This window comes from Sesamum indicum, linkage group LG11, assembly GCF_000512975.1.
Source record: "Sesamum indicum cultivar Zhongzhi No. 13 linkage group LG11, S_indicum_v1.0, whole genome shotgun sequence".
Classification (NCBI taxonomy): domain Eukaryota; kingdom Viridiplantae; phylum Streptophyta; class Magnoliopsida; order Lamiales; family Pedaliaceae; genus Sesamum; species Sesamum indicum.
Window position 1 is genome coordinate 2382838 of NC_026155.1, and position 27049 is coordinate 2409886.

Sequence of the window (27049 nt, forward strand, 5' to 3'; positions counted from 1 at the left end):
TATAATATTTATAAATATGTAGGTCGTCAAATTAGAAAATTAGATATATAAATCTATATATATGTATGTGTGAATACAGTGATATATATCATCATGTTTAGGAGATGAATGTATAATAAGAACCTCCCAGAGAAGGCAGGTATGACACCGAAATTTGAGGATGGGCTTAAAACTTTCATAGAATGGGCAAAAGGTAACGTGGACATATGAATGGAGACAAAATTAGGTGCCCTTGCTGAAAATGCAAAAACACAAAGTTCAGTACACCCGACGAAGTCAGTTATCACTTGTGTATGCTCGTTTATGCCAGAATATTATAATGGGCCTTCTCATGGCGAGGATAGGATGCAAGAGTACTTTGACACCGTGACTGTCCCTCCAGTGCTTGTGGAGCAAACCCCAGCTGCCCATGTGGAGGGTAATTATTCACATTGGTGTGGAACAAGATATGGATTGAGCGCAACGAATGATTTTTTATGCAGCCGTTTCGAGGATAGGGTATAGAGTACTTTGACCCTGTGATTGTCCCTCGAGTGCTTGAGAAGCAAACCTCAGTTGCCCATGTGGACGGTAATTAGTCATATTGGGGTGGAACAACATTTGGATTCGGTGCAAGGGATGGTTTTTGATACAATCGTTTCGAGTTATTTTTTCTTCTTCTCACAATGTTGTGCCCAATCTCGTCAAGTCGCAGGCAAGAAAGTTCCTAAGGAAGCAGTTCGCTGACGTTCGAAACTAGTTGGCCCGACCATTGTGGCTGGTTGAGTAGATATAGCGCCAGCTCCTAGAGTTCTAGTCAAGCCCAGAATTTCAAGCGCAGTCGGCTAAGAATATAAGGTCAATCGAGACCATCTACCGCGAGGGGTTGTCATCCGTTGGGGCGCACAAGCAGAAGATGGTAAGTATTTCAACGCATATTTGTAATTTTATTTAATTTTTTATTTTTAATTATTTTTTAATAGAAGACACAACTCGGACGCCCAAGTCACTCAGATGGAGGTGTTTGAGAAGGTCCACAAAAAGAAGGAGGATGGCCGGTCGACTGGCCAGCGAGCGGAGGAGGTCACAGTAAGTAATTAAAAATTTATACGTCATTTATTCTTTTAATTTAATATTTATATTTTAATCTAATTATATTAACATGTTTGCAGGAATGTTTTTGAGGATGATGGAAAAACGCTAAAGACAGCAAAATAGCAATGAAGGGCCTTCATTGTCCTCTCAAGGCTCCATGGCCCCAGATGAGCAACAGGTTTGGATGTCAGCAGCGGGTGGCCGGAAGATGTGCCGAGTATTCGTTCTCGACTCTAAGGCCCACCACTCGATTGCTGGACCATCATAGGCGACCCAATTGACTGCTCCCTCGCCCCACCACAGTCGTAGTGCCCCCGACATAAATGAGCGCGTGTTGGCACTCGAGCGCTATATCAGAAGCGTTGATCCCAACTGGCCCAATTATCTAGCACTTGAGCCTCTAGCTAATCCCCCGGCACCTGACGGCAACGACAACTATGAACACGCGGCCGCTGGGATAATAATTTTGATTAGGATTTTTTTGTATTTTGTAAAAATAAAATTTTATAATATTAATTTTTTTAAGTAAATTATTATTTTTTTTGTTATATTATGTGTGTTTTATATAAATTTTTAAATATTAAAACATATTAAATAAAATAAATATTAAAGTATATTAAATAAAATAAATTCAAATATAATAAAACATAATAATTTTTGTAACTACATTTCTAACTGATTTTGTAATACACCAATAAAAGATCAAATCGTCAGTCGTTACAAAGAATGTGCCAAAAAATAGTTACTAATTAAAAAGTAGGTAATTCCAAAGAACGTTACAAAAGTAGTATAAAAAACAGTTACAAATGCAGTGACAAAAATAGATACGAATATAATACAAAATAGTCGTAAAGAGTATTACAAAAACTATTCCAATTATCTGACAAAAATTCATACCTAAATGTGTTACAAAGGCCATTACAATAACAATTATATTAGATCGAATCGAGCCGTTACAAAAGCTATTCCAAATTAATTTTTTTTCATGTCATAAAGTTTGAACGGCTACAGGCGGCCGTCACAAAGACCATTACAAATTCTAACGATTTTTTGCCAATCCGTTACAAATACTTTTTAATACCTCGTTTAGCTACGGTAGGTCTTTCCGTTACAAATTTTGTTACGAATAAAAAGGCCATTACAAAATAATTTAAAAGCCGTTCCAATAAAATGATATTTTTTTGTAGTGTGTAGATAATATAGCAAAAAAATATAAAAATTCTAAAATATTTAATATGCAACAGAGTAAATTGATTATTGTTAAATTATTCAAAAATTTCAATATTAACTTTAAATATGAAATTTTAAAAATAAGTTAAAAATTGTAAAATTAAATTAAGATTATTATAATAAGGTTAAAGTAATCAAAAGGAAAGTTGAATTTATTTACAAAAAAATCAAAGTGGCTGGGGTTTCTAGCTTTTTGTCTAAAAAGTGATTTTCTTAGCAATTTCATAAACATAAACTAGCATTTCAAACATTTCAAGGTACTTTTTTAGAACCAGAAATTGAAAAGTATTTATCTAAAGCTCGCGCAAACACTACTCTAGTTTATTTTTTATATTAGTGTACGCCGTTCTTTGTTTATTTTAAATTTGTCTATTGGTTTAAATATATTAATGTATTGCGTACTGAATATTACAATAATAGTACGTTAGTTATTTAAAAATATTGATATATTTTAAAAAAAAATAAACAATCAAATCGAGTTCATCCCGTTATTATTTTTTTTAACATCACTAAAAAGATTTATAAACTCCTAACATTCTAATTTTCTAAAATTTACTCAACATATAATATTTTAATAAATTTTAAAAGATCTTTTACTGTACTCATGTGAATTATAGATTCAGATTTTGATCATAAAAAAATATTACAATTTTTCGGATTAATGTATTGGGAGTTAAGAATTTTAGATTTATATTAATAAATCTACTATACTTGTTTTGATAAGTCAATGTTTCAAATAATTCAAAATACTTCAATTCTCATTTTGATCTATTTTTAGTTATGACTATAGATTTCATATTTTTTAGTGGAATAATTTGAAATTATTTCTCAAAATCAATCGTGCAATTCTATATTCTTCCATATAAGGGTTCGTTTAATTTAAGTGAGAGGAAATTGGGAGGGAAAGAAGAAAATTTTTTTCCCTCAATTTGTTTGATATAATTGGAAAGGAAGTAAATTTCAAGTACTTTTTCTTGTTCAGTACGAAAAGAAATAGATTGAGAAGAAAAAAAAAAACTATTTTTTGGAATTTTTACCAATTAACCATTTTTCTTCATTTTGTGTTAAAAAATAAGCAAGTTAATATTATACCAAAATAATTTTATTATATAAAAAAATTTAAAAATTTTATTAGTAAAAATATTCATCAGACAAGAAAAAGAATTTTTTTTTATTAATAAAATATTCATCATAAAAATGAGTATTGAAACTATTCAATTTAAATAAAATAGAAATTACTACAATAACCTTAAATAAAGAATTTAAATTTAAATAAAATATGCACTTTTTGTCTTTTTAGTCTTATATTTTCACTTTTCTGCTCAATTTGGACTGAAATGAAATTGAATCCCAAAGGGATTACATATACATCCAGTTTTACTTTCCTTCCAATTATTCTCCCTAACCAAACACCAATTTTTTTTTAATTATAACATTTAACTACGGTTAATTGTCATAGTTAATAACAAATAGCCGTAACAATTAGTTATTGACCACCGACCATGCAATAGTTATCGGCCATGGTTTTTGCGAAGGTGGCTAAAACATTTACTAAAAGCCATGACAAATGTTTTGACCATGGCTTTTAGCCGTGGTAAATAATTTTTTCATGGTGGAAAAGCTATTTTTTGCATCGATTTTATTTAACTGTAATTAATAGTAGTCATTTACAATGATTTTTAAGCGTAGCCACTAATATTGTAGCCAATAATAATTTCCTCTAGTGGGATTCAATATCGAATATGTATTTACGGATAATTATATATATACCCCTTAATCTACGTCCGATTTACACAAACCACTCATGTCCTTTGCTTAATTACAAATTCCGTCCCTGTAAGTAAAAAAGTATGGATAATTTGTGTAATGATGTTGATATATTAAAAGAGTGTATTTTAATTTTTTTAAGAAACAGGGATAGTTTGTATAAACGATGTTAATGTTATTTTATGAGTGTATATATATTTTTATCAAAAATCACAAATAATTTATATAAATAAATTGTAATCAAAGAAAATAAATATAATTATTTATATTATTTAGGAAACTGATTGATTAGATTCAACCAATTTCATTTAAATTTACAAATTAGGAAGACCTAATTTGTGAATTTAGTCATAATAAATTCATAAAAAGCAAAGGATATTGGACACCAATGAATGTGGAAAATGAAGCATCAATCACTTGGATTCCATTTTTCCCTAAAGGGGAGGCAAATTTCACACATGGGATGTTCAAAAGAGTGGGCCATCTAATCATGTTTCACACTTCACTAAGTTTTGACCCTACCCACACACAATCACACCCAATTCTTTTTTCTTTTTTAGTAATTAAAAATAAAAAATAATTTCAATTCAGATCCCTCTTATAATTATGATACGTTCTTAAAATCATAAATTATTTATAAAAATACTTACAAATTATCCATAAATGCAGTCCTCATATCGACAGAGGAAATGTTGGGTCGAATTTTATGCTGTACTATGCTTTTTTATTTTTTTAAATATTTTTTGCGCGTATTCATAATCTGACTAAAATAAATTATTTATTTATTTATTTAATTGCAATTGCTATGCTGCATTATTTTTATATTTTTAAAAATTCATCCCATTTTTATTTTTAAAACAGATAATACCTCACACAAAAGGATTTCGTTCAAACGAACGAGCGCGGCCCACATCGTGGAAAATATAGGATTGAAAAACATCGTTTTCGTCAAGAAATGTCTACCAATAAATTGTTGGTTTAGTGATAAACGAGTTAGATTTTACGACATATTCTTGGCAATAAATAAGGATTCGTAATCTTAAAAATCACATTTATTGGGAAAAATTTAATTCTTTAACTCCAACTCCAACTCCAAACAGAATTAATTTAATTTTTAATATGGGATTAAAACACATATAATCAAAAACTAAAAAAAATAATAATAAAATAAGAAATGTATGGTAACAAGAAAGCCTTGTTGTTAGGGAATTGTGAATGAATTTAAATTAAATTAAATTTATCACAAAGGCATCTTGGATCCCAAAATCCAGGTTGGATTTGTTAATTTTAATTAGTACTTTTGCATATTAATTTTTTTATGAAAAAAAAGAATATAATATATTATTAATAATATGAGATTATTACACGCCTTTCCCTTCAATGTAATTATAAGTAGATCCCATGTGGTTTGAAAATTTACATCTAATATCCCCTGACATTTGTTTTCATCCAATAAATAGATCTATTCGTTAGTCAAAATTCATGAAATTTGCTAATATCATAGGACAAAATTGAATATATATCTGCATTTTATCCCCGATTAACATATTATTGACTTATTGCAAGTTAAATAAATATGTTCTAACCAAACTACCCTGATACATCTTGACACACTAATGCATGTAATGAGGTACATCTTTACTCTCATAAGGATCGTTTGGTCACAAAAAGATTCGTTTGACCTGTAATAAAATCAATAACGAGTTTTAATTCAATTGTTTTGCTGATATGAGCAAATTTTGTGAATTTCGCTATCGAATGAATTTATTCGTCGAACAGAGATAAATATTAAAAGTACTAAATATAATTTTATAAATTATAAAAAAATTTATATATAATTATACCAAATTTAAGTGGACGAAAATGTACTTATCCATAGTAATATAGAGAACCAAACGAAAATAGGTGAATTAGACGTGCTACTCATGTTTACAAACTCCAACCTGATTCCAGCTACGAGATCACATACACCAAAGATTAATATTCAGTCTTTGTCTATATGTTATTATTAAAATAGTAATTGATAGAGTTCCGAATTTAAGATAAATTATAACAAACTTTTCTAAAATTTATTTTAATTATAAATATTTTTTTATTATTTAAAAAATATAAATATATTTATGAAATTATAATTCCGAACTTAAGATAAATTGTAACGAGTTTTTCTGAAATTTATTTTAATTAGAAATATTTTTTTATTATTTAAAATATATAAATATATTTATGAAATTATAAAGACTCTAATAAATACTTCATACACTGAGCTGTCAAAATGGGGTATTTGTTATGATATTTGTAATTTCAAAAGGGTATTTGTAATTTTTCAAACAACGAAAGCGTATTTGTAATTATGAAAAAATTCAGGAGAGCCCGTTGTAATTTATTCTGGAAAATACTATTTTGAATTATGTTTTGTAATTAATAAATAGTAACATTATATCTAGCAATTAGCCATTGTATTAAATAAATTTAAAAAAAAATATTCTTGATTTATACAATCTATTTTTGGAATCTATATGTATAGAGGCACAATCTATTGATTGGGAGAACTTGATGAGTCAACTGCAAATCTGCAATAATAATTATTGTTCCTAAAAATTATTTTGGTGAATATTTAAAAAATAGTAAATCCAAAAAATTATAGAAATACAGATTATGGAATCTTAAAATTCTGTAATATAATATTTTGAATTCCGACATCTATATAATATGTTATATGCACTCACAAAGGTCGGTACGAACAACATCTGGTAAATCTTGACTGTAGACCTCTAATACTTTAAGTGAGTAAAATAAAATTGATTAAAGAAAAAGCTCGGGAGTACTGGGTGCTATAAAAGGACATATTTGGTATTTAGAACTATTTATTTATTATTATTAAATGGCTCGATTGCACAATTCGTTAGGGACGATTGATACAATCTTGTTCAGTGGTTATGACGATCAAGAATGTCACCAGGTCACATTTGCGTCAAGGTTGGGTCGTATCAACTTTAGGAAAAATTATGATGATTCTTAGAATGTTTGACCATTTTGATGATGTTTGTGGGCAGTTGTATCATTTTGAACAACTTAGGCGGGCCCACCACATCAAACTAAGAGATTGTTTGACTAAGTTTATAAGTTTTTTATTACAAGATGTTCGACAGATTATAAGTTTTGAAAGTCGTATGGAAATTTGTATTCTTTTCTTTTTTTATAGGCCAGATCCAACTCGATTAGATCTAAACCAATCATATGGAAAGTGGAATACACTTGACATGTGATTGGTGTACAGTTTAGAGAAAACGGCTAATCACATAGCAAGTGTGATACACTTGCTCTGTGATTTGTTTGGTTCAATCAAATCTGATAAGGGCAAGAAGTTTTCCAACTGGAGAAACGTAACTGCAATCACACGTTATAATCTTTTTGGGTATAAGTACATTTCACTCCCTGAGGTTTAATGTAATTATACACATACCCCTTGTGGTTTGAAAAATTATATTTAGTACTCTTGATGTTTGCTTCTGTCTATCAAATAAGTCCATCCTTTAGTCAAAATTCATCAAATTTGTTGATATTAATAATAATAATAAAAGAATAAAAATCCATATGTAACATCAATTGACTTATTATTAATTTATTGCAGGTCAAATAAATTTTTTACGACTAAATTATCCTTATATATCATCACAATTTAATACATGTAAGGAGATATATCTTTATCATTATAAGTTTTGTTTAGTCAGAAAAAAAAAATTATTTTTCTTGAAATAAGTCAATCAAAGATAAATATAAATTTTTATTCAGTTTTTCTTTTAATAATATCGACAAATTCACTGAATTTTGACTGATAAAGAAACCTATTAAATAGATGAAAGCAAACTCCAAAAATACTAAATATAAATTTTTTAATTATAAAAAAAATCTATATGTAATTTCATCATCGAGCGTAATTATTTCTTCTTTTTTTTTTTTTTAATTTATCAAAATTCAATGAGATATTATCAACTTGATCACCGTATCCCTTCAATCGTCGGAGAATGTAATAAGTGTTGTTTAACGAGTAAGATGTTGACACGTGGAGAATTCACGCATTCATCAATCCCTATATATATATATATATTTATTGAACCTTGTAAATAATATTCTTACTCGGAATGAGGAGCCCATCAGCACACTCATCCTATCAGCACACTCCACAACCATTCTTGGACTACTTACAATAGCTGTGGGATGTGAAATTTTGTTCCATTTCTCCATTCAGATCTATTTTTTGACTCAATCCAACACATTATAAAATTTGAATCATAAGTTTTTAATTAACAATTATTATATCAATAAACAAAATTAAATATTTGTAACTAAATCAATAATTATGAGGGCCCTCTCCAGAAATTTTGTGTGATTGTACGTTAATCTTCGGTGATTTGAAAAATTATACACTCCAGACTTTAAAAATATTATTTATGACTAAACTACCCTCATACATCTTCACACGCTAATGCATGTAAGGAAGTACATCTTCACCCTTGTGGGGTCAAAAAATTAGATTTGTTTGGCTTACAGCAAGTGTATAATGAGTTAATCGGGTGTAAAAATGAATTTTCACTCAATTTTTTTATTAAACATCATGGATCCTTGATGTAATTTTTTCAAACTACAAGTGGGGTCTACGTGTGGTTTCACCAGACACAGTGGAGAATAGTGTAATTATCCCTAATAATTATTAAAGTAGAACCATAACTATTACGTTAAAATAAAACAACACCGAGACATTGGTGACGTTCGGACATATAATTTTACAGTAGGTGTAGTCTCGATTTCGCCAACCAGATATAGAATTCTTCATTTCTTTTTATAATATATTGATGGATAGAAAAGAGGCCCTCCCTAGTCCTTGTTAATTCAAGCATACTTTCTACATGAGTGTACATAAATTTGTTAACTAGGAGAAATTACAATTATATTTTTGAAATTAAATTTAATTATACAAATACTTTATACTCTTTAAATTATAAGTATACCCTCTGAAGGGGGTGTCAATGTAATTTAATTTTGGGGATGTATTTGGTACTGTACGTGTAATTACAATTACAATCTCAGAGATGTACTCATTATTAAAAAAAAAATGCAAGCAATCCTCTTGTGATATTGCAAATGAGCAAATTACCCCCTTATGAAAAAATAAATAGCGATTTACCTCCTTGTATTTTTTAAAATACAACAATTTACCTCCTTATGTTTTTTAAAATGAAGCCATTTACCTCCCTATATAAGGAGGTAAATTGCTTTATTTTAAAAAGTATAGGGGGTAAATAATATTTTTTTCATAAGGGGGTAATATGCTCATTTTTAATATCACATAGAGGTAAATTGCTATTTATTCTATTAAAAAAGGTAAAAGATATTTGTGTAATATTATTAAAAATAGACCAACACACAAATATTAATAGAATTTAAATATATAAAAATCTCATAATTATAGAATTTCAACTTCGTCAATTAAAATAAGATTAAGACGGCAATAATGACTCAAACTCAAAAGTGGCAAGTGGAACAGCTACTTTGGCTCTCCCTCTTTTTCCTTTGAGGGGGGGGGGGGGGGGGGGGGGGGTGAAGGGGCTTACCTAAGAACTCAAACCTCTTAGGACAACTTTTTTCAGAGTTAGACAGACACTTGTGCATATGAAAACCTAGATTGATAGCAATTGGCAAGGCATTGTTGTTTGGACATGATTGTCCCATTTCATTCCACTTTTGATACAGATTGAATTTTCTATTGCAATTTCTGTTATATCTTCTAATTTTATATTCACATATTATGTGTACAAAAGTTATATTATTAACTTTTTTAGGATAAATTATATTTTAACATCCGAACTATATTCATTTTCATACTTTGAAATCTGATCTTTTTATTGTCAACTTATCATCTCAACTTCACGAAATTCGCACTTTAACATATATGACGGTATTTTTTGTCGAAAAAACATCACATGTTGTACATATGTGAAAAGTATCACATCAGAGAACCCGTAAATATCACATGTACTGCACTGCATGTGGTGTTTTTTTGACAAAAAAAAACTTTTAATACTAGTTATATAATATGTTGAACATATTGAAGATAAACCGTTCGATATTAAAAAAATATAATTTTGGAATTCGGGATATTTTATATCTACAGTTAGAGAGATACTATGTAAGTAGCACACCTTAAGGTATCAACACTCATAAAAGACAAAATATATAAAATAAACCACGGTCATATTCCACCAACAATATTGTAACATAAGCAAACCCTGATTTAAATTAAGAAAAATATAAAGAATTTATAATTTTTTAGATATTTTTCTAAATAATTAATTAAAAAAAGTGATATTTTATCTAATTTTCATCAGAACCACTATACAGAGGTAGTTTTATATATATAAAAAATTTTTATCCAACCTTATAAGTATGCACTCTTAAATATTTATTATTATAGTCACGATTAAAATTAAAAATATTCCCCCTACCGTGGCACGGGTTTTGTACTAGTGACGCTGGAATACAAGTGAATCCCCTTGTTTTATTTTGGTTGGGTAGCTAAGAGCTCGTTTGGTTGTGTTTTCAATGAGATTTTTTTCACTTTTCACTGTTTTGGTAGGTGAGAACTTGTTCGGTCAAGTCATTTTTAGTGGGAATGCATTCCTATTTAATTCTCAATTTCAAATTTATATAGGTCATATGGGCTTGTCATAGTTGTCTTTCTGTCACATAAAAAATACATATACGCATATTTAATATCTCACACCTATATACCTATATTTGGAAACAACTAATCCAAACATATTCTCAGTTTTAAGCATTTCTGCACATTTTTCAATTGTTGGAAACTGAAAATAAAAATGAAAACACAACCAAACGGGAATTTCAATACCACATGTTGTTTAATCGTTACGCTGTTTTTTTTTTTAAGGTTTAGTGTAATTACACGTAAATTTTCTGTGATTTAGATTATTATATTTAATATTTTTAACATTTGTTTCGGATCTATTTGTTATTAAAACTCACAAAATATATTGATATTAACAAAAAAATTGAATAAAAATTTATATTTTTTCGTTCAATTCAGCTACGGATTTGTTCGGAACGTGGCGTGCTCATCTTTCTTGAAGCAAACAAGTAACGTAATTGGATTGGAGCTTAAAAGCACCCAATCACACGACTAACGAACACACCACCAGGGTGGCTGCCAGAGGCCCAGAACTGTGGTCGTTATGATTGGTTGACGGCGTTACGTGTTTCATTACAACTTGAACTTGTGGTGGTGGGCCCATCCTTGTCATTGTCGGCCCAGATGACTCCACTGATTAGGCCCCTCAAAAAGGGTGAGGACTATATTGTAATTGTGCAGTGATGAATCTAATAGCTTCATAAAGTTGCAAAAGGAAAATAAAAATAAGAGTAAATTACACATTTTTTTTAAAAAAATTTAATAGAATAATAAATACCCCTTATTATTTAAAAAATTATGTGACGGGAGGTCTGTTATTTTTCTATGAATATATATATATTTATTAAAAAATAAATAAAATTATAATTCATAATCTACAAAGATATTTTGACCACCTCATCATAAAAAATGAATAAAAACCTAACAAAAATAGGCTGACTATTAGATTATCGTTAAATCAAACGAATAAAATAATAATTTTTTAAATAACGAAAAAATATTTATAAATATATCGAACTTTAAAAGAACTCATAGTAATTTACCCCAAAAATAAAGAGATCGAATAATATCCAACAAAAAAGGAGTTTTAAAGTGAATTATTTTTGTACAAAAGCGGTGCGTATATATATGTAAAGGGTAATTAGGTATAGTAAAAAAAATTTAAACCCCTCCAAAACCGTCTTAATCGAACCGAACCAAATCGTTTTTCATATTCTAAATTTAGGGTAAAATCACACTGACTCTGTTGGTTTGGTTTTAATTTAAAACTTAAAAAACTATCAAAAATCGAACCACACTGCTAAATATATAATTAATTTTTCAAATTATATATATAATAATTTGATAAAATAATTAATTTTTTAAAAGAATTTCGTTTTCGAATTACATAATTTCAAAATTCACATGTTATCAAAGATCCACATTACAGAATCTATTTTTGTGAAATTTATTTTTCACTCTGTACAGAAAAGGAAATAGGTTTAACTTTTTAAGTCTATTATTCAAGTTTTAAGCACATTCAATGATTGTCTCAAATTTTCATTTATTTTTTCTCCCCTCTTTTTTTATTTTGTCTTTTTATCTTTTATCTCTATTCTTTCTAAAATCAACTATTGATCTTTGTTAGATTAATATTTTCTTGTTGGAATTGGTATATGTGATCTTATGTTTTAAGCTGCCAAATTTATAGAGAGTGTAAGAAGTGTATAATGCATATAGATTTTCTCACTTGCTACGTATAGACACTCGCTTTATTTTTTAATTTTTATTAGTCTCAACATCTTATTTTTATTATAAATATTAAAACCACCAAATTACCCACAAACACCCAAAACCACATCTTTGAATTTTAGTTTTAAAAGTGACAATTTAAAAAATTATTTTATAAAAACATCAATAAACAATTTAAAATAGATTTAAAAAATCAAAATCGCACTGTGAGCACCTCTAAGGACAATTATTATATTCCGTGTGGAGACGAAAACTATGTATATAGTCATGAAATGATGAATGGTCGTTGGAGTTATCCTTCAACAACTCCCAATTTGGGATCCAATTCGATATTTTTCTTGTTTGGTATCGTGAAGGAATTGGAATGGAATAAGATTGATTAATACAGAAGAAACGGTTCTCTATTGATTCAAACACTGTACCTATGGGATAGGGATAGAGGAAGAGGAAAAAGCCGAAGATTTCACATAGCAACTCCAATCAGAAAAGAAAGAAGATTTCTCTCCTTCTGGTAAAATTCTACAGATCAAACCCATGGGACTTGAGGACTTCCCCTATAAATCACTCAGACATGGTTAAAATGCATAAACAAGGCGAAAATCTACATCAGTTTACTCATCCATGCAAACAAAGTAGTAAAAATGCATGAATGAATATATAGCCAATATATATTATTACCTAACATGTTAACCATCGAGCATAACATCCACAAGACCTGTCTGACATGACAGTATCCAACGGGCAATGATGACTCAAATATCGCCATGTAAGTTCATACATAAAACTGATTACAAGTACTCTACTGATCTCAACTGCAAGTTAACTACTTGATATATGAGACGTAGCGAGAATGACTAGCCCCTCGCCCTTTTAATTCCAATCAATATACAATCTGTAAAAGCCCAGATTGACACCATTGTATGGCCAATCTTGAGGTAATGATCTCCACCACACCATCATCAAACAATGCAAGTGATTGTCATAAATATGATAACAAAATTTAATCATAATAAAGATTAAAGCATCTGAGATACGAGTCTTTCCTGGAAAAAATTGTGAACTAAACTAAACTCGTCTTCATATTCAGGAACAAAACTGAACATCAAAATATCAGGAGTCATAAATTAATGGTCCACATGCCCCTAACTGTAGAAAAACTGAAAAACATGGCCATGACAAATAGGGAAAATACTACATGAAAGGTCATTGACGTACATAAATTTTTATCAATTCTTTTGCCATAGAGAATATTATTCCAGTTTTAACTCCTGCCTAATATGGGAGAAACCTGAGATCATTTGCAGGAGCTGAGCGGGAAAACATGTCATTTGCCACCTAAGGTAGGGAACTGGCCTGGATCTTCAATGGAAGGTGCTTTGACGTTGCTCATTTCATTGCCTCCACTGTAGCCTCCTCTAGAACCACGGCCGCGACCACGACCCCGACCACCAGGATTGTAGTACCTCTCGCCCTCAGCAGGCTTCAAGAACTCATTGATGCTCACAGCCTGAAGAGGTCAAAGAAAAAAGAGATGTCATGTTCTGCTGGACTGTCCTGAATTATCTCACTTTCCAATCACCACTTTCAAAGAAAAACGAATAACTATATAATATCAATGTGATATATTATTACTACATTAGCAAAGCTGGATTTAAGAAGGTATGTTCTATAACTTGAAACATCTCCTAATATTTTTAGCATAAGCATCTCGCCCAAACACCTTTTATCTTAAATGACGGACCAAAACTTCCTAATTATGCTTAACCTCCTATCAAGAATCAGAAACCCAAGTCCTAAACATAAAAAAGTGCTTGGCTGCCACAAAAAATTGGATGGCAACATGGAAAAGGTGGGAGGAAGTTAAAACAACACTTGCATAATCAGTGTTGGACAGACTAAAAAAAATATCCCTTTTTGGACTACATATAGTGTATCGATCCAAATAAAAACATCTCAAACAAGAGTGCAATTGAGTAGATAAACATGAGGGGTACCTTTTTGGCTCTCTCTTCTTTCTCAGCTAACTCTCTCTTTTTATCCTTCTCAGAGCCCTGCAACAACAAAATATTTTGCTAAAAACACAACGTGTTTGCTAATTAACTAATATCTTGAAGCACAAGCCACAATGAAACTGGACAAGGGTAACAAGCATAATTCACTCTGTAGGAAGTGCAAGTAGACTCACCAATTTGATGAACACATCATCATTAGTTTTCTTGTTTGAAAGTGGTTTCAAGGACTCAAACTCTTTCACATCAACCTTCCTTTCCTCAGTTTTAAGAGCCTGCAGAGCCTTCCTTTTCTCCTCCAGAACCTTCTCATACTCTTCCAGTGTCATCTCCTACAGTTTGAAGGAACAATTATCACAGAATGCAACTCTAAAACAAAGATAACCTTTAAATAAGAACAATGGCTGCGGAGGTGACAGGTACTTCATACATTAACCTATAACTCAATAAATCCAGACAAGGGAATCTGCGTTCAACTTCACATAAAAAATTGCTTGACTTGCAGGCTATGTAGAGGAAATGGAGGAGTCTAAGTTCAGATGGTAAATCATATATGTTAGCAGAAAGACCTGTATGCCAGGATCCTTAATCACAATATAAGGGCATATAACGAGGATTCATTACATTTGGAAATAAGAGCGAAAAAATACTGTAATTTCAGGTCAAGATAAGAATTCAATCAGAATACTTGCAGTCAACATGCAATACACATAATCATATCTATTCCTTTACCTTATTCTCAGGTTCCTTCTCTCCAACTTCATTTTTAGCAGCTTCATTGTCTCCATCTGCTGCAGCATCCTCCTCTCCAGAAGGCTTCTCAGCATTCAAACCTTTCTCAGCTTCACCACCAACACCCTCGGCCTCTCTATAGAAAGAAGATGTAGTTAAGCAAACAGCAGGATGGAGAAAGGGTGAATGCAATAAGACTGAACATATTGATAAATTCTAATGGCCGAAGGCAACAAGGAAATACTAACTGAGCCAGCTCATCAGTCTGAGTTCCCCAGTTCCCTCGGCCAGCTCCCTCCCGTTTGATCTCATTTCTGCATACAAATTTAATTTACATTGGGAACAAAATAAAGGTTGAAACAGAAACAGTGAAATGGGAACATTTTACGTTAGAAAATATAGAACACATACCCTTGCCCAGTTCCACTACGGCGATCGAAAACCCTACGAGGACGTTCACGATCATCGTCTCCGAATTCTCCTTTGCTGAAACCACCACGGCGACCACCGCGGAAAGGCCCACGAGGTCCCCCATAGCCACCACGCTTTTCGTAAGGTTTTCCACCATCAACTTCATCAGGTGCACCTTGACCAGCAGATATTTCCCTGTTTCCATATGAATTTTCATTATGGGTTGAGTCCCTATAGGACCCACCAGCAGCAGCTCCGCCACGGCTTCGGCCGTAACCACGTCCTCCACCTCGGCCACCTCGTGTAGGTTCAGATTTTGCCTCTCTGACTACACAAATAAACAAGCAAAAAGTCAGTTGAGATATGCAAAGTAGAACACATGGAGCCCATGGTTATAATCAAATCAAATTGATAATAGCCATTTATGGTACATTCATTTATAAACCAGTTGGAAGATATAAATTCAATCGTGAGCATTTGGAAAGGTAAATTCTAATAAATCCTCAATAACAGCCACAAGCAAAACTAGAAAAAATATTAGACATGCGTAATTTGATCATAAATGATAATTATGCAAACTCAACAATTATGTCAGACAGATGGATTTCAATAATTCAAGTGCAAAGCAGACATGTGACTAGTCCAAAATAGATCCATCAAGCCGTCTTAAAAGGCAGCAAAGGCACGTGTTGAAGTCTTAACCAGTACATAAAATAAATTACAAGTTACATCATTATACAATAATTCCATGTTATAAAGGAAAATTTTGATTGTGCCAAAAGCTACGAGTGGCATTTATTCTAAGAACACAGCTATATCCAATCCGAATTATGCCAAACCTCCCGAAAGTTAGAACTTATTGATTTCCCAATCATATTCCATTTTTCTTTTCAGACGAAACCCAGAAATAAAGTCAACAAAACAACAAGTAGCTCCATTAGATTATTGAGATAGATATTTTAACTAAACTAACTCTTACAATAACCAATCCCGAATGCAAACCAGTCAAGAAAGCATGCTGAATATACTATATTCATTCCTTTGCAAATAAAGTAAAAAAGGAGACACATTCATTGTAATGGATTTTTTAGGGCAAGCTTAACACCAGTAATTAATAAGAGACAAATGATTCTGCAGCTTATCATAGAGTCTTAAATGTTTGTACACACAACTTCCATTTCAGGGAAAGATTGCCTCTCACTGTCATACATGTAGAGAAAGTATGCTGGATAAAAGCAAATCAAGACAACAGTAATGCATACATGTATCAAACAGTACCATGTATTCCTGGATAAACCTAAGCAACTAAATGCATACAAGGAGAATGGCCAGGTCCCCGAGGATCACTATTTCAAGCAGCATTGGAAACGCAGGTAACTGTGATTAAACATTAGGAGAAAGATTTATTGAAAATTGCATGTTCAGCTGACAGAGAACTTATTTCCCACTTAAACCAAGAAAATAATTTCTTGCTTCAATAAAATGATTCCAGTAACATCAACCACACTCATATCCGCATAATATTGGAACAAAACCAAAAGAATACACCAATTCAATATCCATCACTGAAATAAATACATTATTCTCTCCTTCAAGTTTTCGGGAGACAAGATATAGAACTAACCAGCCTGAGCCGGGGGGAGAGGCTTGGAGGGGAGCCTAGGCTGAGCAGCCGTCTTATTCTGCGACGCCGGCTGCTTAGCTCCCGCCGCCGCCGGCTGCTTAGCCGTTGGAGCTACGGTTTTCTTAGGCTCGATTTTCTGAATAAGAAGCGACGGGTCCTCGGCATCATCGTCGACCAGCAAATCAAACGGGTTCGCTGTCGCCATTTCTCCCCCCACAGCACCAATAGCAAACCCCTCGCTCTCAGATGACTCACGAGCAAAACCCTCAATCTAGCGCTTTATTCATTGCTAGGTTAAAACAATATCAACAGATCTAGAAAAGGCAAAGGAGGACGATAGAAAGTAGGGTTTGGGGAAACCCTAGCCGCAATGCAGAGAATATAGAGAGAGAGAGAGAAAGTAAGGAGTGAGAGAGAGAAGAAGAAGTGTGCGTAAGGTTTATCTGAAATTAGCGAATTTATTGTCGTTTGTTCTATGGAGCTCGTGTGCGCACTGTTCCCATTTCCCTTTTATTATATTATATATACATTATTATTGTATGTATTATATTATTGAAGTTGTGAAATATCAGGACCCATGAGGTGGGCTGAGCCTCAACAACTTCTTGGCCCATTCTTTTGAATTGGGCCGCCTTTGTTGGCCCATTATGAAAATCTTCAATTCAACTCCTTTTCTAAATTATTTTTCTTTTCCTTTTTTTTATAAAAAATTATGTGAAATTTCATTCTTTTTTCTATTTTAACCCCTGGAAATGTTGTGTGGCTTTTCCTATTTTGGAAATTTATGTAATAAAATATGGATTGAATATTTTAAAAAATCATAATTATATTTTATATGGGCCGAAAGAAGATATAGGCCTAACCTTTTAAAAGGAATAGGCCCAACACCAAGCAAAGCCAGGCTTAAAATTGGCTTTGGCCCAGAAAGAAGTAAGCACCACCACCAGGGTCATTAGATGGGCAACACATGGTGTTCGCACATTGGAGGAGAAGTAAGAAAAGCTCGTATTTATGGGATCGACCACAAGTTTCTTTTTTCATAGCAATTATTATCATTTAGCTCCACTATTTCAACCTATCACTAATTTAAACATTGGATTGCTAACATCAAGCTAAATTCGTCACCTCCATTGTTTATGCGCATTTTCAGTTTGTTTCCATAAAATAACTAGCTATAGCTATAGGACACATGGTGTCCTATGCAATTTTTGAAAGATAGTTTTAGTCCATATGCACTCATATGGGTAAAATTGTCCGAAAATCTGTCAAATGACTAAAAATAAGTAATTTCGTAAGTTAATGGAGCAAAACAAAAATAGACATAGTTATCAGACTAAAATTAAAATTAACCATACTTAGCGGACTAAAATAATACTTTTTCCGTTTTTTCCCTTTATGTAATATGTACATATATGTCATTATACTGCACATAGGAGGTTCCATAATAAAATGCTATCAATCAAGCACTTACAAGTGAAGCATGAATGGTGTACAATCATTCTTAAAATGAACAAGGTTTGAGACAATCAATCTATGATATCTCCAAAATTAACAACTTGGGCATCAGATATACCTCATTAACAAAAATATTAGAGCAATTGAAGCAAACAGAGAGGAGAATACTGAGCACAACCTTCATGAATCCAATGTGAAACATGGACTTAGCGAGCTGGAGATGACCAAAGTAACTGGGACACTCAGCCATGTTAGACATACAAGTCTCGCATTTCATCTTCTTACCAATCGTTCCCAGTCGCAGGTCACTCAGACCGCAGATCTTCGACTTACCTTTCTCCATCGTCTCGTCGTGCTCTATATGCACTACTTACATTTGCCTCGACTGCCACAAATTCACAGCATTACCCAATGATCTCAAGTGGATCCAGGCAAAACTCACTCATAGATAACTGAACAACAAGCAATACACAGTTACAATCTCATTGTTACAATTTGTATTTGGAGTTTTAAATCATCAAAATAATATTTCAATTTTAATTTTTAAATTAAATTGTGTAACACCCTATTTAATTTTGTAACACCCTACTAATGTCCATTATTTCTATTTTAATTTTGGGTGTTACATGTACTATCCTAACACTATAAATAGGAGGTCCTAAGAGTCTAGGTACACACACAACTCACTCTTGCTTCTCAATTCTCACACTCCTATTCTTCTTAGTACATATTTTTGGGGAACTTGATAAGGTCTAGTTCTCTAGTCTTTTTGTGAACATGCTCACAATAGAAGATACCGGTTGAGGCCTTCTTGGGTTTTATCTTAGGGTGGTGGTGAGTTGATAGTACCTGCACGAAGGGAGGCCATCACGATCTTAAGACTTCATCAAGTGACGTGACTCCTACAGGCAATCCGTTTTATATTTTTTTACATATATCACATGCATTATTTATCTTGATTTGACAAAGCTATTTTAACAATAAACTAAATTTTCAAAACAATCTAAGATCGATATGTTTTGGTCTTAAATAATTAAGATTTAACAATACATTTTGTTCTCTCTATTACAACTTAATTTTGCTTTGAAATATTTATTCATTATTCTCCTCATCATTGTGACAAACTTGTTCATATTGATATTGCATGTGGTTTAGTTAATATGTATATCTATTGAAGTTAATTGTCGATATATTGCCTCACAAATCAAGTTTATTGTTTAAATTTTGATTCATGCTTGTAAATTTTTTTTTCATTAATTAATTATTATATTCAAATTTTGGAAACCAAATAGAACGCATTATATGCATTAGAATTATCTTATAATGACAAGTTATTTTCTTGAATCCTTCCATACATTTTCGTTAAAAGTAGTTTCTAAAAGAACTAAAGGGTATAGAGATTTTCTTTTATTAATAATTGCATTGCTAAATTAGAGTTTATATATATTGCAATATTTAATATAATATATATTGCTCTTATTGTTGAATACTGATATTATTATTATTTGACTCCTCAGTGACACTCTCCTTTCTTTGCCTTATTATTTTCTAACTTTGTTTGAAAATAATGGCTTCTCTTAAGTATGCTAACAATGTTAAGTCTGAAAAGTTTAATGGAGTTAATTCTAAAAGATGGCAAAACCAAATGAGATATTGGTTAACTGTTCTTGGATTTATTTCTGTCATTGATGATAATGTTGAACTAAATTCTTGGCATACTTTCTGGACCTCTAAAAATTCCCCGACACATGTTCATTTTCTGGTTCGCTATTCAGGAAAAGCTTGCTAGGACGGACAAGCAATGGTTATCACATTTAGGAGGATGCGTCCTATGTAGTGAGGTCAACTTAGAGACACACACGCATTTTTTCTTTCATTGTCAGTATAGTAGACGTTGTTTGACTATTATCAGATGAACTATTCAATTTTTCTGGCCTAACAGACAGTGGCGGATGGATATTGAATGGGCTTTTAGAAAGTGGAGGGGCAAACACATTATTAATATGGCATACCGTGCGCTACTCGGGGCATGCGTTTACCACATTTGGAGGGAACGCAACATGAGACAGTTCGAGCACACTTCGAGGTCGCCAGCTACGTTAGCTAGCTTAATCATAGAGGACGTCAGACTATGGATTCTTAGCAAAAATCTTCCTTAGCTCTAGTGCACTTTATAGATTATGGCGTATCCCTTGGCCTATCGAGAGATAACATATCATACGAGCACTGTTGTATTATACCTCTTTTTTCTATTTATAAAATTTATAGTTCCCCCAAAATAAATTAATATAAATTCTTGGCATACTCGTGAAGGGTAGATTATCATTGTCATAATCGTATTCTAAGTGCTTTATCAGAAAAGCTCTATGATGTGTTTTATACTTATGCTAATGCTAAAGAACTTTGAAAAGCACTAGAAACTGAATATAGGATTGATGATTCTGGAATACAAAGATTCAATGCCTCTGCTTTTATGAAATATACTATGGTTGATGGAAAATTTATTAATGAGCAAATACATGAATTTCAAGATTTGTTAAGACCATTGGAAGAAAGTGGTACAAAATTTAGTAAAGATTATAAAGTTTCATGTTTGATAGATAAGCTTCCATCGTCTTGGTCTAATTTTGCTAAAAGTTTAAGACATCAAAAAGGTGTATTAACTTTAACACAAGCTTTTAAATCATTGAAAATAGAGGAGCAATATAGCATCAATGTTAAACAAGAAGAGATGAAGGTCAAAGTTAATATAGTGGAGGATAAAAGAAATTATAATAAAAAGAACTTCAAGCAAAATAATATTAAGTTTAAGAACAACAAAAAAGGTTGGAGGAACAATTATCGCCATAATAATACTCAAACTAAAATTCAAAATCATAGGAATGATAAAGGCAAAGAAAAGGAAGAAAGGACGTGCTTTGTATGTGGAAGGACTAATCATATGACTAAGGATTGTTACTTTCGAAAAACTGAAAAGAATGCTTCTAAGATCAACTTTAAGCCTAAGTATCAACACGAACAAGTGAATATGTTGGTTGAAGAGGGACCGTCTGTTAGGTTACAATCTATACCTTCATTAGTAAATTTTACATATCAAAGTAATGATTGGTGGCTAGACTCTGGAGCTATATACATGTTTATTTCGATAAATCAATGTTTAAATCCTATCAGAACTCAAGTGGAGGAAGCGTGACACTAGGAAACAATACTGCTGTACAAATTCATGGGATTGGGAGTATTGATCTAAAGATGACCTCTAGAAAGATATTAACTCTTGAAGGAGTGCGACATGTTTCCGACATTAGAAAGAATTCAATTAGTGGGTCTTGTTTAGTTCAAAATGGTTACAAACTAGTTATGGAGTCTAATAAAGTTGTAATCACTAGGAATAATATTTTTCTTGGGAAAGGATTTGTTAGTGATGGATTCTTAAATTGAACATTGTAAATGAAATCAAAGAAGGTTCCATTTTAATTCTCATTATTGAATCTAGTATTTTATGGCATGAAAGATTGGGACATGTAAGTAATAGAAAGGTTGAAAAACTTATGGAACTTAGTTTGATTCCAAAATTTCAAGTAAATATTGATTATAAATGTGAAATATATGCGCAAGCAAAACAAACTAAAAGGCCTTATAAATCAGTTGAAAGAAATTCAAATATTTTGGATCTTATATATAGTGATGTTTGTGATTCAAATGGGTCTCCAACTAGAGGTGGTAATAAATGTTTTGTAACTTTTATAGATGATTTTTCCAAGTATTGTTATATTTATCTTATTAAAGCTAAGGATGAAGTTTTTGATAAGTTTAAGATTTATAAAAATGAAGTTGAAAATCAATTAGAGAAAAAGATTAAGATATTGATGTCTGATAGAGGGGGAGAATATTCTTCAGGAGAGTTGTCAAAATTTTGTGAAAATAATGGTATAATACATGAGTTCACACCTCTTTATTAACCACAATCAAATGGTGTAGCTGAGAGAAAAAAATAGGACTTTGATGGATATGGTTAATGCGATGCTAACAAACTCAGGAGCACCAGAAAATTTGTGGGGGGAAGCTATTTTAGCTTCTTGTTGTACATTAAATCATATAATAGTTAAAGATAATACTAAGACACCTTACGAGTTATGGAAAAATAGGACCCCTAGATTAAATTTTCTCAAAGTGTGGGGATGTTTAGCGAAAGTAATTATACCTGAATTCAAAAGAAAGAAAATAGGTCCTAAAACTGTAGATACTATCTTTATTGGATACGCTGAAAATAGTACTGCAAATAGGTTTTTAGTGTTTACTTCTAAGGTTAGTGGAATATCTAAAAATACAATTATTGAAGCTAGAGATGTTGCATACTTTGAAGATGTTTTTCCTTTTAAGACTAAAATTCAAAGTGAGTCTTACATTTCAAAAATTGAATCTTCTAGAGCTGAATCATCTAATAGTGCGGTGTTAGAAAATAAGCAAGGAAAATCTATAGAACTAAGGAGAAGTAAAAGAGCTAGGGTTGAAAAGAATTTTGGTGATGATTTTATCACAGTTTTAGTTGAAGGGCGTCCACAAACTTATGATGAAGCAATATCTTCTATTGATGCACCCTTTTGAAAAGCACCGATTAATGATGAACATAGTTCAATTATTCAAAATAATACTTGGGTTTTATCTGACCCCTTGGTAGTAAACCAATAGGATGTAGATGGATCTTTAAGAAAAAGTTAAAAGCTAATGGATCAGTAGATAAATATAAGGCAAGATTAGTAGCGAAAGGATTTACTCAACAAGAAGGGATAGATTGTTTTGATACTTATTCTCCAGTTGCTAGAATTTCAACTATTAGAACTTTGTTGGCTTTAGCATCTATATATAAGCTGATGAGTCTTCAAATGAACGTTAATACTGCGTTTTTAAATGGGGATTTAGATGAAGAAATTTATATGGAACAACCTGAAGGTTTTAAGGTTAAAGAACAAGAACATAAGGTGTGTAGGTTAGTGAAATCTTTATATGGGTTGAAACATGCTCCTAAACAATGACATAAGAAATTTAATAAGGTAACTATAGACTATGGATTCAAGTCAAAGGAGCATGATAGGTGTGTATATTGTAAAGAAGAAAATTATGAGTATGTGATCCTATGCCTATACGTAGATGACATATTAATTTTTGGGTCTAATTTAAAAATTATAGGAAATGTTAAAATCTATCTATCAAATAGTTTTGAAATGAAAGATATGGGAGAAGCTAGTAGACAAATGAAAGATTTTGGGTATGAAAGTTAGTAGAACTCAAGAAGGAATTTTATTAGACCAATCTATAGCAATTGAAAAATTTATAAAAAAATTCAAGTATTATGATCATAAGTTTGTTTCTACCCCATTTGATTCAAATACACATTTAAACAAAAATTTGGGTGAACCTATTTCTCAATTAAAATATTCTCAAATTATAGGATCATTGCTATATTTTTCTAATAGAACAAGACTAGATATTTCCTGCACAGTTGGTAGACTTAGTAGGTACACTCATAATCCAAGTAAAGATCATTGGAATACTTCGGAAAGAATTATTAAATATCTTAGAGGAACAATAAACTATTCTTTATATTATAAAGGTTTTCCCAATGTACTAGAAGGATATAGTGATGCTAATTGGATTACTAATAGCTTTGAGGTTAAGTCTACCAGTGGATTTTTATTTTCATGATGGGTGGAGCAACAATAGCTTGGGGTTCGAAAAAACAAACAGTTATATCCAGAAGTACTATGGAAGCTGAATTAATAGCTTTAGATACTGCTTGTACAACTACTGAATGGTTAAAAGACCTATTACTTAATATCCCATTGGTAAATAAAGCTTCGCCAGCTATTTCTATACATTATGATTGTAAAGCAACTATGAAGCAGACACATTCTAATAAGAAAATGACTAGACATCTACAAGCTAGGTGTAAGAGTGTGAAGTCATTATTAAAAAGAAATGTCATATCTCTTAATTTTGTAAATCAGAGAAAAAATTTGGCAGATAATTTGACCAAAGGTTTGCCCAAAAAGGGTGTATATAAATCATCGAGGGGGATGGGCATATGCCCACAACGGAGTCACCTCCAGGAGTAACCCAACCTTTGTGATTGGAGACCCTATGAAGAAGGTTCAACGAGTAGGAACAACTTGTAATACGTGACTCAATTAGCACTACTTTATGAGGACAACGTCTCCTTCCCATCCCTATGGTGATAGTGTTTTATATTGTGATGTTAGGTTGGGATTTAACCCTTAATAAGACCAAGGCGGAAATTCCGTGGGGTATAATTCACACGTACCCTTGGGTGTTTCACCTAAATGAGAGTTGCTATGAGGCCGTAGCTACGGGTTTGGGCTAACTCTAAAACTCTCATGAGAATCAAGATTGAGAGCATGGCCGTCAACAACACTAACCCACTTTGAACAAGGACCGATGTCAGTACTGTGTGTATGATGTATTGTAATTTGGCCAAGGGACCTAATTCAAGGCGTAGTCCATTATGCCCCCTCAAATGGAAATCGTCAATACTAAGTGTAGGCTCAAGCTCAATACTAAGTGTAGTCCATTTGCTTATATATCATTTGAAGTATTCAAACTGGTGGGGGATTGTTACAATTTGAATTTGAAGTTTTAAAACTTCAAAATAATTTCAATTTTAATTTTCAAATTAAAGTGTGTAACACCCTATTTAATTTTGGTTGTTACATGTAAATAACAGAAGCAAGAATGACATGTAAATAAGAAAACTTACAAGTAGTGTGTACTCCTTCTTATGCCAAATAATATTTTTATATAACTGAAGGAAAAAACAAATTACAAATGCCTTAGCTTCAACACATGAAGAGTATCGAGGGTCTGTGAACAAAAAGGGGGAGGGGTTGTATTTATAACCAAAGGTCTGGACTTGAAACAATTTTTTCATGTCCACATGCCCTTCATCTGCCAAGTGTCTCTTCATTATTGACACGTGTGATTTGGTTAAAGTTTTTGATCGTCTGCTGTCATTAGTCACCTCATTTTTTCATCTTCTTGGAGCAACTGCTCTCTTCTGATTCTGATCCTGATTGCTTGCAGTCTTCTTTGTCTTCAGAAGATTCTGAAATTTTCATTTTTTATTTTCCCTTCAAGGTTTCTCTAATTCCTTTGAATAAATTATCTAGAAATTCTTCTTGAGAAAATTCCTCCAAGGGATTTTGAGATTCTCCAACGAGATAAAAAAATTTATTTTCTTCATTTTTGGATGAAGTCTGCATAGAAGATGCAATTCCCGAAAGATTCTTTTTAAGATCATTTTGCATTTACTTGAAGTATTCCTCAATCATTTGATCTTTCGTGATTACTCATTTCTTATTCAGGATCCTCTAGGAAATATGTTCAAAAGGATTGAGTGCCTAATTCTCTTCTTTCTCGGCAAGAACTTTATATTCTTGCAATTCTTCCTCCATCTCATTGGTGATTTCTTGGCCATAGTATTTTTTTATTTTGGGATCAATTTGCATCAACTTGCTCCAAAATTTTGAGCAATATCTCCTTTTTAAAATTTTTTATAGGGTAACTCCTACTTCTGGTAGCTATTTCCAGATCTATGGAATAGAGAATTTTGTAAAGAAATAACGGGAAGCCATTCCTTCAATCCATTTTCTTAAATTTTCTGCTTGGATTATTTTTGCCGAATAATTTAGTTATTCCGTATAGTATTCCTGAAAAATTTCAAGAAGGATAGAGATCGATGGACCAAAACTTATCCACCATTGAAACACCCAATTCGGTATTTCTTGCTGGAAGACCAGTGGGTAAATTTTGAAAAATCATGTATGTTTTCTTTTATAATTTTCATAAAGAAAGGCTTTATTAAATGCTTCAACATAGTCCCAATAATTAAAATTATAGTATTTTTTGATTTTGGGTGAAAATATTCTTTTTCTCCTAATGGATTAATTCGTCATTCTACAGCAGTGATGACTTTTTTGATTACTGCTTTCGAATAAAATGTTTGATTAATTTCAACACTTTGGGTGGCCTTAAGGATACATTCATAATGTGCCCTTGGTTTATATAACCTTGCGGTAAAAGATGCAATATTAAGGTATCTCTTTATTAAATACCATGGGTCATTTTTTCATCTTGAATCATCATTTTCAAAAAGTATAATTACCTCATGATGTTCATTGAATTTATAATTAGTTAATTCATCATCAACAGCAAACCCAAACCCGAGTGTAGTTGAATGATAAATGGGGTCTTCTAGATATCTCTGAGTTTCGCTCTGGGCGTGTCAAAACTTTGAGCTTG

The 27049-nt window shown here is 31.8% G+C and overlaps 1 protein-coding gene across 2 annotated transcripts; it reads right to left on the reverse strand.

Annotated features, from left to right (window-relative positions):
• LOC105173246 (RGG repeats nuclear RNA binding protein A-like) lies at window positions 13550-17725 on the reverse strand. 2 transcript variants are annotated; one of them, XM_011094934.2, is made up of 7 exons: window positions 17282-17724; window positions 15658-15985; window positions 15495-15560; window positions 15247-15382; window positions 14691-14846; window positions 14500-14556; window positions 13550-14012 (listed from the first exon to the last, which is right to left on the reverse strand). In XM_011094934.2, the coding sequence occupies exons 1-7, from the start codon at window positions 17484-17486 to the stop codon at window positions 13830-13832; spliced, it is 1131 nt and encodes a 376-aa protein (XP_011093236.1). In that variant the 5' UTR covers window positions 17487-17724; the 3' UTR covers window positions 13550-13829. The 2 variants fall into 2 exon arrangements, with proteins under 2 accessions (XP_011093236.1, XP_011093237.1); XM_011094935.2 differs by lacking the exon at window positions 15495-15560 and having other exon boundaries at window positions 17282-17725.

Bases quoted from the DNA above. Each gene is read 5' to 3' on its own strand.
- LOC105173246 (XM_011094934.2), bottom strand. From the start codon at position 17,486: ATGGCGACAGCGAACCCGTTTGATTTGCTGGTCGACGATGATGCCGAG. The intron at 15,986-17,281 runs GTTAGTTCTATA...TTATTTGTGTAG, and splicing joins TCTCCCCCCGGCTCAGGCTG to TCAGAGAGGCAAAATCTGAA. The intron at 15,561-15,657 runs GTATGTGTTCTA...ATTTGTATGCAG, and splicing joins CGTAGTGGAACTGGGCAAGG to AAATGAGATCAAACGGGAGG.